The following is a 13,618-nucleotide window of genomic DNA, read 5'->3' on the forward strand; positions in this document are numbered from 1 at the left end:
GCGCTCAGTTTCAAATACATAAATTATGAGCCTTTATAGACATAGTGTTTCTTGCGTAAGGAAAACGCTGTACTTATTCAAACAACAAGATCTTTATTTACCCTTGCAGACCTAGTTCAGCTGCTGTGGAACTTCAGTTCATTCAGTCAAGATAGAGGGGGTGGAGTTATGAGGTTTACTGACAGTTTGAGCGGATCCAACAAGATTTAGTCACAAGCTCTTTTTAATACCTTTCATTAGCTAAATATTTGTAAAGCAGACAGACAGATGTAAAGGGTGACCAATATCATTGATTTATTGAAGGGAAAAAAAACACCATCACCAAAAAAAGGGCACTTCGGAGTTTAAGGGCAAAAAGGGCATGTGCTCTGCACAGGTTGAGCCCTACTGTGCACGTGCCTGGGACCTACAATAATGTACAGTATTTGAAAAAGAATGTGTTTTTTGAACATTAAAGCATGTCAACATATTCTGTTACACCAAATACACCAAATAATGATCTTTAAAAAAAGCATCATATGACCCCTTTAATATTTGCGCCTGTTCTGAGGCGCAGGTTTTCGCGCTTCGAATGAGCGCATGCACAAATCTTCTCACTGCGCGCAAGCTCGCATCCTCTGGTTCTTAAATGTTTAAACTGGCAAAGCTTAAACGAGTTTAATTTAAACACAGATATCAACGTGTGCTGTTCAGGTCTCCCCTGTGCACGCGCGCTATCAGCACCCGGGTGATGACGGAATAAATGACTGCTCATATTCCAGCATATGGCATTCGCATTGAACAAGAGCGAATGGTTTGTCCACCTTTTTTTTTTTTTTAATCGCTGTTGTTGTAATGTATTGGGAAGCCAGAATGCGCATCCATCAACAGAAACATATATTAGCCGAACCCTGTTTGTCTTACGTGTTATTTATAGCAAACAATATTACAAATGCGTTGTCAGATTTAAGTTGAACCGCGGTCCTAGCGTGTGCCGAACCGTGTGTGGAGAACCATACGGTTCGATTTTTTTCCGCGAACCGTTCCACCCCTAACTTTTTAGACCCTTAAATGGGTTTAGTTTTAGGTTCAGGGTTAGCACCTTGTTATTGTAGTAAGTCAAACGTTTGGGAATTAAATGTTATTCTTTGTACTTTCTATTCATCAAAGAATCCTAAAGAAAATGTTTATCAGTTTCCACAAAAATATTGTATAACTGTAATGATAAAACTAAATATTACTTGAGCAACAAATCAGCATTTGAATGATATTTTTGAAGGATCATGTGACACTGAAGGCTGAAAATTCAGCTTTGCCACCATTAAATAGTTTTTACTGTATTTTTTATCAAATAAGTTTCCTGTTAATAGAAAGTAATGATTGAGCACATATTTAAAACAATTACAGCTATATTACACTATTTATGAAGTATCTCTTAAATCAGTGTTTATTTAATAATAATAACAGCTTATCAATCTAAAAGAGACACCAGTTATTAGAGTTGAAAACAGCATCTTCATGTTCAAAATTTTAAAAATATTTTGCTTATTTTGTATGTATGTTTTATTTTTAGGCTGATAAGTTTCAGATGTATGTGAATTACTGTAAGAACAAGCCTGACTCCACTCAGCTGATTCTGGAACATGCGGGGACCTATTTTGATGTGAGTATTAAGCAAACTAATCATAACATTAATTTGATTGTGTGTAAGGACATACAGTATTCCTTTTACACACTTTAATCAAGGAAGTTCCATTTATTTATTCAGATTATGTAACAGTTTTTGTGTGTATTTAACAGAGAATGTGGGTGTTTATATGAATATGTATGTGACATTGTGTATTTGTGGTAGTATTAGTATGTGTGTGTGTGTGGCTCCTGTGGTCTGTAAATCAGTTCTGTTCTTGAGCTGGTAGGTGGAGGTCTTAGAGAGAGGGCACTTCCTGTGTGTCTGGGTGTGGGTGGGGGACCAGTGATGCCTCACTATTAAACTGTTGCCAGGCGATCAGAACAGACGGACTCTTCTTTCAGGGCTGAGCACTGATGAATGACTGTAGCCTTGAGATCCGCTTTTGCAAAATTGCTATCAAGAAGCTATTAAGAATTACAAAGCTAAAGATAAATGGTTGCTGGTTTTTTTACAGCACGTGTTTAAGGTGTTTGTGTGAAAGATATTTTTTGTTTCGAGTAAACGACTTAAGTGTGCTTTACTGTATGTGTACAGGAAATCCAACAGAGACACAGGCTGGCTAATTCCATCTCATCATACCTTATTAAACCAGTTCAGAGGATCACCAAGTATCAGCTTCTGCTGAAGGTATGTGTACTTCAATGCATTAAATAAACAGTTCAGATTCTTCATTATACAAAAACCATGCAATAATCAGATTTTAGCACAGACTTAAAAAGACCAGATACAAACTAAACATACACAACACAAACCCAGCACTGAGCCAACACAAACTCAGCACAGTAACTACAGTACAGACCTTACCCAAAGCCAGCACAGACTAAATACGGATCCTTCACAGTACAAGCACAAACTAAGCACAAACCTACTACAAAACCTGCACAGACTAAACCAAGAACTATCACAAACCCAACACAGACTAAACCAAGAACTATCACAAACCCAACACAGACTAAACACAGACCCAGCACAGACTAAACCAAGAACTATCACAAACCCAACACAGACCCCACACAGACTAAACCTAGAGCTATCACAAACCCAACACAGACTAAACACAGACCCAGCTCAGACTAAACCTAAAACTATCACAAACCCAACACAGATTAAACACAGACTCAGCACAGGCTAAACCAAGAACTATCACAAACCCAACACAGACCCAGCACAGACTAAACCAAGAACTATCACAAACCCAACACAGACTAAACACAGACCCAGCACAGACTAAACCAAGAACTATCACAAACCCAACACAGATTAAACACAGACCCAGCACAGAGTAAACCTAGAACTATCACAAACCCAACACAGACTAAACACAGACCCAGCACAGAGTAAACCTAGAACTATCACAAACCCAACACAGACTAAACACAGCCCCAGCTCAGACTAAACCTAAAACTATCACAAACCCAACACAGACTAAACATAGACCCAGCACAGACTAAACATAGAACTATCACAAACCCAACACAGATTAAACACAGACCCAGCACAGGCTAAACCAAGAACTATCACAAACCCAACACAGATTAAACACAGACCCAGCACAGGCTAAACCAAGAACTATCACAAACCCAACACAGATTAAACACAGACCCAGCACAGAGTAAACCTAGAACTATCACAAACCCAACACAGACTAAACACAGACCCAGCCAGACTAAACCTAAAACTATCACAAACCCAGCACAGACTAAACACAGACCCCAAACAGACTAAGCCTAAAACTATCACAAACCCAACACAGACTAAACATAGACCCCACCCAGACTAAACCTAGAACTATCACAGACTCCACACAGACTAAACCTACAACTATCACAAACCCAACACAGACTAAACACAGACCCAGCACAGACTAAACCTAGAACTATCACAAACCCAACACAGACTAAACCTAGAACTATCATGCACCCTGCACAGACTAAACCTAGACGTATCACAGACCCGCACAGACTAAACCTAGAAATATCACAAATCCAACAGACTAAACATAGACCCAGCACAGACTAAAACTAGACCTATCACAAACCCAGCACGAACCTAACATAGAACCATCGCAAACACAGCATAAGCTAACACAGACTAATCATTGAACCATAACAAACCAAGTTAACACAAAACCATCACAAACCATCACAGACTAAACATTAAAACATCACAAACCCAGAACAGACCAAACATTGAACTGTCACAAACCTGACACAGATTAAACACAGAACCATCACAGACCCAGCAAAGACCCAACATGAACAAAGCACAGAACTACAATGGTCAGACACAAATTCACAACAGACAACAAAAAATCCAAAGTAGACACCTTACCCAAACCAAAATGTGGGTCCAAAAGGTAATTAAAATAATTAAGGTTTAATATGGTATTACAAAATCAAAATTAAAGCACAAAATCTTCAATGTATATCTTCAAATGTAAAAGTGCAATTGTTATGTTTATTTATAGGAACTATTGACATGTTGTGAGGAGGGTAAAGGAGAAATTAAAGATGGCCTGGAGGTTATGCTTAGTGTGCCCAAAAAAGCTAATGATGCTATGCACCTCAGCCTGCTGGAGGGTGAGTAACAAACATACACACACAGACACAGCTTCCTAAACCAAACCCAATCCTTCTTCTTTAATCTTTTATCTTTGTTCAACCTCTCTTTCCTTTTTGCTCTCTCTCACTCTCAGGTTTTGATGAGAACATTGAGTCTCAGGGTGAGTTGATTCTGCAGGAGTCATTCCAGGTTTGGGATCCAAAGACTCTGATTCGTAAGGGCAGAGAGCGGCACCTCTTCCTTTTTGAGATGTCTCTCATCTTCAGCAAGGACGTCAAAGACTCCAACGGAAGGAGCAAGTACCTCTACAAGAGCAAACTCATGGTACTGGTTTTACTTTCAATTTGTTTCGTTTAAATAAAGAAATGCTTGCTTATCGGGTTACGGATGGCCATAATTTATAATAGACTGAATTATTTCATGTTTGATCTATGCTTTTTTACTCTGCCTAGACCTCAGAACTAGGAGTTACTGAACATGTGGAAGGAGATCCATGTAAATTTGCACTCTGGGTTGGACGGACACCTACCTCAGACAACAAAATAGTGCTGAAGGTATGATTCACGTTCCAAATTGATACTTCATCCAATGTTTATTTTTTTTTTTTCAGTACAGCTGTCACTTAAATGTTTTCTTTGCTTTCAAGTTTATTTTTTATCCAAACATTGCTAACTGGCACAGCACACAAGCATGTTTCATTACTGAAAAGTTGCCCCTGATCTCAAATTAAATGGATTTTTACATTAGACTTTGTTATAAAATAAAAAATATACTTTATATCTCATTCATCTGAGGATCCTTGAAATAGATCACATGAGTGGATATGTTTTCAGGTTTTGAATTTTCAAGTGTTGTAGCTCTGGCTTGAGTCATTCCATTGTATAAAATCATTTTGTGAGACTTGTAAGCATTTAAAAAAAAAAACGTATGTAACTTGTGTTTCTGAATGGTTGCCCTTCATCTCTGAAGACGTAATTGAATCATGTAATGACTCATATGCCATTCTATATGTTCTCACATGTAAATAGACAGACACATGGATGCAAAATGGATGCACTTCAGGGCTCGCAAAATTTCAAAATCCCTGGTAGCCCTTCGGGCAGGTACTCTTCAGATTTTGGTAGCCCGAAAATTAATTTAACTAGCCCAAATAAAAAAAAAAACTTTTTTTTAAATATAGAAAATCAGATAGGAGTTTAAATGTCAATCAAAAAATATTGTCAATACACAAATATCAACAAATATGAAGGAAGGAATTTTATTTCACTATTTACAGGGTATCTGCAGATTTTTTTTAATAAATTTAAGGAAATGTATGACCCGTTTTAAGAGCTGCACATGTAAAATGAACACAGTATGAGTGTGGTTGGACAATGTCTATGGTAACATAGAGTATTGAGCCATAAAATTACATGATTTACAGTTCAGATACAGGTTTTCACAAAAACAAAAATCTTATACAACAGCATTTCAGCCTTTAGACCATTTTTATGAAAAGGGATAAATCAAGCATGTAAATTATTGTCAATTTAAAACGTATAAATATTACTGTCTTAATTGTTTAGATTTTTAGAAGGCACATTAACTTCTTTCTCATTTACAACTCTGTGTTTGCTGTGTAAAACATGAGTTGATATTTGCATTGATCTGACCATAAACAGCAAGAAAGGCTTATTGAAAATGCAAATTCATTCTCTGCCACGAGGTGGCGCTTTAGGAGCACTGAAATATTGCGGTTTCCCCGGTAACGACTGTACACAAAGCAGCTCCGAGCTCATAAACGCTGCTTTAGCAAAGGACCAGTTTAAACCAGCATCCCAGCGTCAAAACATACCTGACCAGCATATGCTGGTTTTTTCAACAGGGTCGGTTACCTTCAGATCCATTCAAATAAAGAAATCCGCGCCGCATTTTGACTTGACGCGTGCAGCGCTCATATTTATTCGAGGACATCATTGCCTTTTGAAGTTTAATCCAGCCGTATCGCGACGCTTTTCTTTCCGTCCCCAACTGTAAGACCTCTTGAAATTATAATTGACATTTCTTATACCATTTAACGTATTTAAAACTTTTTATGGCCTTAAGTTTGATACAACTCACTTTAGGAGTTTTTAAGGACCCGCAGGAGATCTGCATTTAAGATAGCCCGTCGGGCACAGTCGTGATACATTTTGGTAGCCTGACTGGAAAACATAATAGCCCCGGGACGTCGGGCTAGCGATTTTGTGAGCTCTGCACCCATGTTCACAATTTTAGCCTGCTTACAGTTATTAAACATTGTTTCCACCTATTTTATTTCTGTAATCTGAAGAATTTCCAAGTGAAAAGTAGGATGGAAATTGATTTCATCCTTTGAGAATTGATTGAATCATTGATAGAGTTTCATTGACATGTGGTTGGAGGCTGGGACCTTAAAGAAAGTACATTAAGAAGCAGAGCAATTTATTATATTTTGTTAAAAGATTAGAAAAGCTTTTTTTTGTGTGCATAATAAGACCAGGAACACATTAAGTAGGTAAACAGTTTTTGACTTCATTTGAACTCTGATTGCATGTTGTCATTATTTTTGCAACAGATCTGTAGGCTTTGACAAGTTCAATTGATATTTATGTCTGTTGTGTAAATTGAGGTTGATTAATGTTTTGTTGTGTTCAATGCATCCCCAGGCTTCATGTATTGAAAACAAACAGGATTGGATTAAACATGTTCGTGAAGTTATCCAGGAGCGTACCATCCATTTACGGGGGGCACTCAAAGAGCCAATCCACATTCCCAAAGCCACTGCAGCCAAACACAAGGGCAAGCGGTACGTTAACAACTCACATCAGTCCAAATCAATAAGCAAGTATGAATCTCTGGATCTCAGAATATGTTAACACAGAAGAAACAAGTTTTATGCATATCAGTATCTTGTCTCTGACATCGACTGTCTACTTTTCCTTGGTCAGTTTGCACTTTTGAATGATATATATTTTGTTGAATAACAGGGATGGAGAGGACCTAGACAGTCAGGGTGATGCAAGCAGTCAGCCAGACACCATCTCCATCGCCTCCCGCACCTCCCAGAATACACTGGATAGCGACAAGGTGAGTGTGAAAATCTGTCGACCTTAGTCTAAAAGTGCCATGCTACACACGGTGTTCAGTTCTGGGCAAATTAGTTCATGTCTGTACTGAATGTTTTAGCCTCACGCTAAAAGCAAAAATGTATTTATTTATTTCAATACTCAATATTTAATACGCTGTTGTGGTTAAAAAACCTTTGTGCCATCACATTGAAAGACCACTGTAATGAAACTTGTAATACTGAAATCAAGTTCTTAAAGGGATAGTTCACCCAAAAATGAAAATTCTGCCATAATGTCATTCTAAACCCATAAGACTTCCCATTCATCTTCGTAACACAAATGAAGATATTTTTAATATTTTTCATCACTTTTGTCCATCTATTCTCACGTGTCAAGTAATATCTGTGTTTACCATATTTGATGAGCTCTATGTATGTGCAAGGAAGTTTAAACTGCTCGATTCACATGGATTACTTTTACAATGTCTTTTGAAGCATTAACATTTTGTTCGTGTGCACTTTCAATGGATGGACAAAAATTATAAGAGAATATTAAAAGCTGCGTTAATTTGTGTTCTGAAGATGAAAGGAAATCTTGGGTCTGGAACCACATGGGGATAAGTAAATGACAAAATTTCCATTAATTTTGGGGGGTAAACTATCTCTTTTATTATTCTTTTATTTAGTGCTCATGGAGCACTATGGACATTTGCAATGCCTATAACGTTTATTTAATCTTCACCAAAACTGGTTCTGATTCAGTAAATGGATTTCTGATGTTCAAAACTATGATTGTGCTAGTGACTAACTTGAAGTACTATATATCTGCAACCTTTTTTCATACTGGCACAAAATTTTGCAGTTATATTTACCACAATATCCTGCCAAAACCTTACCAATTTTATGACTGTGTCACCTTGTGGTGAAAAGTAACAAGTACTTCTAGAAATACTTATAACCTTTAAACTGCATATCCTACAATCACTGGTGAGAATTCTATGACTAAACAACTTTACATGCCATGTTTGTGCCATCTGTGTGGTTGGCCCCATTATTGCTGCTTGAAGCTATATTCCATAATAGACATTTCATATCAGATGGATGAGCATTCATTTGAAGTACTTCATGGTTACCAAAGATTTAAAGAACAGAATCTTGTTCCCGCCCATAAAAAAAATAATCACAAGGTAATCACAGCATTATTGGGGACATTTTGTTGTCAAGTTGTCTGTCAAGTGACATTTATTCATATTACACTTTATACAATACAGACAGTGGTATCGGTGGTAATGTTTTAAAATTAAAAAATGATGAAACAACTTAAATTTCAGCTGTAAAGCAGCTCTACAGAAGACAATAGCGCCAGACAATAGTATTCAGCTCAATTTAGTTCAAGGTTATTTAGTTCAATAGTGTCAATGCTGTTCATCAATTATTAAGTTCAGCTATAAGTAGCAAGGCAATTAGTGTCATAAAAATGCTCAAATTAATGAAACATTTAAAACAAAATAGCTTTTTAAGTGCAAAGCAAGCATTTTTATGAAATTATTATATGTGACCCTGGACCACAAAACCAGTCATAAGTAGCACGGGTATATTTGTAGCAATAGCCAACAATATATCGTATGGGTCAAAATTATGGATTTTTCTTTTATGCCAAAAATCATTTGGATATTAAGTAAAGATCATGTTCCATGAAGATATTTTGTAAATTTCCTACCGTGAATATATCAAAACTTAATTTTTGATTAGTAATATGCATTGCTAAGAATTGCTTTTTTGCACCTTCAGATTCCAGATATTCAAATAGTTGTATCTCGGCCAAATATTGTCCTGTCCTAACAAACCATACATCAATGGAAAGCTTATTTATTCAGATTATTTATTCAGACGCTTATGGCTGGTTTTGTGGTCCAGGGTCACATATGGATGAATGTTAAAAATTAGTAAATAACGTAGTAAAATTCTTTATAGTCTCTCATTTAGAATGTTTTAGGATGTTTAGGAGAAGTTTTTATGCATACAAACATTTTAGGGAAACATTTTCTCCTAATTGAATATGAAATCAGCCATGCAAGAAGTTCCAACATTAATGAATGCTCCTCACTGGGGAACGTCTGTTGCTTCGGTTGCTTTGGATTTAACAGCACAGACGCTTGTCTTCCCACTCACAGTCAGCGCTCTCCTCTCACACGCCTTCACACATGTGCGTTTTTGTCACCGATATGTATTGCAAGCCTCCTACAGCAACACACGTTACTTGCTGATACTGTCCGTTCTAAACAAACTTGGACATCTTAGTCCTTCTCTGTCTTCTCTTCCATGTCGGTCCCTTCCCCGTCTCTTTGTGACATACACAAACACGTCAAGAGTCACTAAATTCACTCGTGTACCCTGATGACCCCGCACAAAAGCTCACTGTTTTAGACACACAGAGCCCTCTCAGTTCACGGTGAGGTGAAAAGGTGAAGCTCTCAGAAGCGGACGAGTTCCTGCACGTCACTTCTAATGAGCATTAATTTGCCTCCTGCTCCTTTAAATCTTGGCACATTGTGTCCGTCTCTGCCTCCTCTCCCTTCCTTCTGCCCGGTGTCACTCCTTCAGACTGATTCCATCTCCGTGGCAATTGCGAGGATGTGTCAGCAGCCTTCAACCGCCTGCCACTTTACCTCACAGGAGTTCTGAATGCTTGAGCGTAAACTGTAGATGAGATTCGTTTTGATAAGACATGGTTATTCAGCGCTCTGTCTTCCAGATCGAAGGATATGGCATTGTCGGAAATGGGTTTTTTTGACCATTAGACCATTCTTCTGTGTGATGTTTCCTGCATAAGGACATACTAGGGGGTGTTGTTTTGGTAGAAACATGGCGTGTAAAGGTTCGGGGTCAGTTGCTCACCTTTTGAGCTCATTGGCAATGCCACATTACCAGTGGGTACGTTCGTTATGCCTCTTTTTTTTCACGTTTGTTGTCTTTATCACATATATTTGAATTTGTAATGTGACCCTATGCCTTCCTCCACAGTTGTCCGGTGGTTCAGAGTTGACGGTGGTCATCCACGACTTCATGGCCAGTAATGGATCGGAGTTGACTGTACGCAGAGGTCAGACGGTGGAGCTTGTAGAAAGGCCCCAGGACAAGCCCGACTGGTGTCTGGTTCGCACCACTGACCGTTCACCTGCCCAGGAGGGCCTGGTTCCCAGCTCTATGCTTTGCATCGCCCATTCCCGAAGTAGCATGGAGATGGAGGGCATTTTCAACCATAAAGGTAAGATGGACAGCTTTCCTGGGTTAGATTCGATTGGACTGAATTTACTTAAAAGTTCTGGATTTTATTTTTTTTTGGATGTTCATGCTGGCCCTTCCTTGTTATGGGGTTAGATCAAGATGGCTTCAGGATTTTGAATGGCGTTTATTTAGGTTTACACTTCACAGAGGCTGCACTACTTGTATGAGTTTGTGAGGTCCTGAGAATCTGGAATAGTGTTTGATGTTCTTCTCCAGTGATGGGAAGAGCTTTTGTGTAAATGCTTGAGGGATTACTCAAAGACACGTCAACATGCGCGTCTGGGGTTTCCAGCTGGTCCTTTGTGTAAGAGTTGTTAAGTAACCACCTTTGACTCGATAGGAATCTCATAATGAATCTGTTTTGGTAGCATTTTAAAATAATTAGATTTTTATTGAATATTTTGAGGATTGATGTTTAATTACAATAATTATAGATACCGATTTCTAGCTGTGTGCAAGCTTAAGCATGAAATATACAAACCAAAATTAAATCGGATTATCCTAATATGGGTGCCAGATATGGTGTGTTTTCTCTCAGGAGGAATGGATCAAAGCTGTGTACAGGTGTGTGTCTGCTCTTGACTCACCCTGAACCCAAATACAATTTTAATTGCAGTCCAGCTTTGCTCTTTCTTGTTAGGGTTGAAGTGTGTTGAGCATGCAGTATCCATGGTGATGGGCTGTGTCAGGTGATGAACACAGGCTGCTGGGGATTTCCCTGCTAGGATTATATCCATGTACACAGGACAGTTCATGTGATCTTGTGATTTTGGTCATGCAATTAAAACCAGCCATTTTGTAAACAATAATACATAAGTTTGGGGTCAGTATTTCTTTTTCAAAGAAATTAGTACTTTTATTCAGCAAGGTCACATAAATGTGATCAAAAGAGATAGTAAAGACAATTAAATGTATTTGAAATGAAAAAGAAAATCTATTTAAAATAAATGCTGTTCTTATAAACTTCATATTCATCAGAAAATCCTTATTATTATATTAAAATAGAAATATATATATATATATATATATATATATATATTAGATTGTAATATTATTTCACAATATTGCAGTTTGTAATGTATTCATTTTCAAATAATTTTAATAAAAAATTAAATAAATTTATTGTAATATAATGTAGTATATTTTATGTAATTTATTATCATATTATGTATAATAACAAAATCTTTTTAGAGCATGGGTAACATTTGTAATGTGACCTATTTAAAAAAGAAGATGAATATTTGCAGGAAAATATTTAGACGAGATTTGATTTTGTCTGCCGGGATTTGACTAAACTGTGGATGGTTGGTTGTTAAATATTGTTTCGTTTCGTTTCGTTTCGTTTTGTTTTGGTTTGGTCAACCAAGTAGCCTTGGTTTTATTGGAACAGCAGAAACAGTGGAAAGGTTGTTTGTCTATTACGATATTCTATTAAAAAATGCATATGGTCCATTTTAATGTCATGCAATATTTAAGGTTTTAATAATATTCTAGAACTCTTTGTGGTGAAATACATTTTTACATATGAAGAAGACATAGGATGAGTCAGCATAATTCATTTTGGAGCTTTCTTATTGTTAACATGTATTTAAGGCTGTAGTAACTATATCTAGAACTACATTTGCTCGTCAGTTCCTCGTGATCAAAGATGTGTAACATGGAATTCATGGTGGTTAGTCACTGCTTTTGAAAACTCTGAATGGACCATGATTTGTGACAAAGACTTGATTACAAAGGAAGAGCATGTGGTAAAACTAAGAAGGTCACCAGGCAAAGATTTTTGAGGTCACCCACACAAGGATGACTGGGCAGCATCTGAGAGAAGATCATTAGTGTGTGCAGGGTGTGGTGTTCAGTTTGGGGAATTCTGGGAAGTTCCTGAAACTGCCTTACTTTTACCTCATGATGTAGTAAGAAAATGCTGCTCAAATGTTTCACAAAAAGTATCTATCTATCTGTCTGTCTGTCTGCCTGTCTATTAAAGAGATAATCAATGAAAAGCTTGTAAAGTTATATAAAAGTCATATTGAAACTAATGATGTTGATATGTGAGTTAAAAGGACACCTACCTGTCATTTATGTCCATTATATGACATCATTACAAATAGACAAGCACCTTTCCTTTGGCAGAGGTCATGGGAAATGTCAAACAGCCGGTTCTCTTACAGCAAGGACAATCTGTATTTATAGAATGTGAAATAGGAACCGTCATAACTCACGATGGCCAGTGTATTCAACCTCTTCAAATTGCTGCCCAGACTATTTTGTTCACTGAAACGCTCAAGGTATATTTAAGGCAGCTGCTGTGTTGCAACATGTCCAGAGGGGCTGAAACTTTTAGGCTACCATGAGTAGGGCTGGGTATAGAGTTCGATACTTTTTAGGCACCGACCGAAATGCCTCGATACCATCGAGTATCGAAAAACGTCTCGTTGTTCGGTACCAAATTTCGATACCTAAGGGGTTAATCTCATCAGCGTCAGTGAGCCAATAAGCCTGCAGCACTAGCCGGTGTGTTCGACTATAAGAGGCGCGACACAGATCGATCAGTGTTTGACATCCGCGAGAGCAATTCGAAAGCGCATGGAGCAGTCTGCTCTAGGGCTGTGCAATTTGGGGGAAAATATCAAATTGCGATTTTTTTTTTTTTTTGACAGATATTGCGATTGCGATTTGATTTGCGATTTTAAATTTGCAAAGTCAAGCTTCAGCTCAATATTGTCAATAATGTGCAGCACAGTATGGGTATGAACGATACCCAGCCCTAACCATGAGACCAGAGCAGTAGAATGCTGATTAGTTCTGGCATAAGCAGTTACGGATCTGCGTATGTGTGTGTGTGTGTGTATAGCAAAGGAAGCAGTTCGACTGGCCACAGACCAGCTACTGTTAAGCAGCCAAAGACACTTAAACAGGGAGATCTTTGTAGCCATCCGCCCCGGTGCAGCCTGTAAGAGAGGCAGCCATTTGTGTAGGTGATATAGAGGCAGTTGTTTGTGTAGTTTACTTGATTTTCATGCTGTGACCTGATA

At 37.8% G+C, this 13,618-nt stretch overlaps 1 protein-coding gene across 1 annotated transcript in view; it reads left to right on the plus strand.

Annotated features, from left to right (window-relative positions):
• The window catches only part of triob (trio Rho guanine nucleotide exchange factor b), a 147,276-nt gene that overhangs the window by 100,331 nt on the left and 33,327 nt on the right, over nt 1–13,618 (plus strand). Inside the window, exons 26-33 of the mRNA XM_016480441.1 lie at nt 1,553–1,642; nt 2,204–2,296; nt 4,137–4,248; nt 4,365–4,555; nt 4,684–4,785; nt 6,898–7,037; nt 7,219–7,318; nt 10,323–10,566. Of these exons, the coding sequence (XP_016335927.1) occupies nt 1,553–1,642; nt 2,204–2,296; nt 4,137–4,248; nt 4,365–4,555; nt 4,684–4,785; nt 6,898–7,037; nt 7,219–7,318; nt 10,323–10,566 (1,072 nt within the window). The remainder of the gene's footprint in view (nt 1–1,552; nt 1,643–2,203; nt 2,297–4,136; nt 4,249–4,364; nt 4,556–4,683; nt 4,786–6,897; nt 7,038–7,218; nt 7,319–10,322; nt 10,567–13,618) is intronic.

Source organism: Sinocyclocheilus anshuiensis, unplaced genomic scaffold (assembly GCF_001515605.1).
Source record: "Sinocyclocheilus anshuiensis isolate Anshui unplaced genomic scaffold, SAMN03320099.WGS_v1.1 scaffold113, whole genome shotgun sequence".
Lineage (NCBI taxonomy): Eukaryota > Metazoa > Chordata > Actinopteri > Cypriniformes > Cyprinidae > Sinocyclocheilus > Sinocyclocheilus anshuiensis.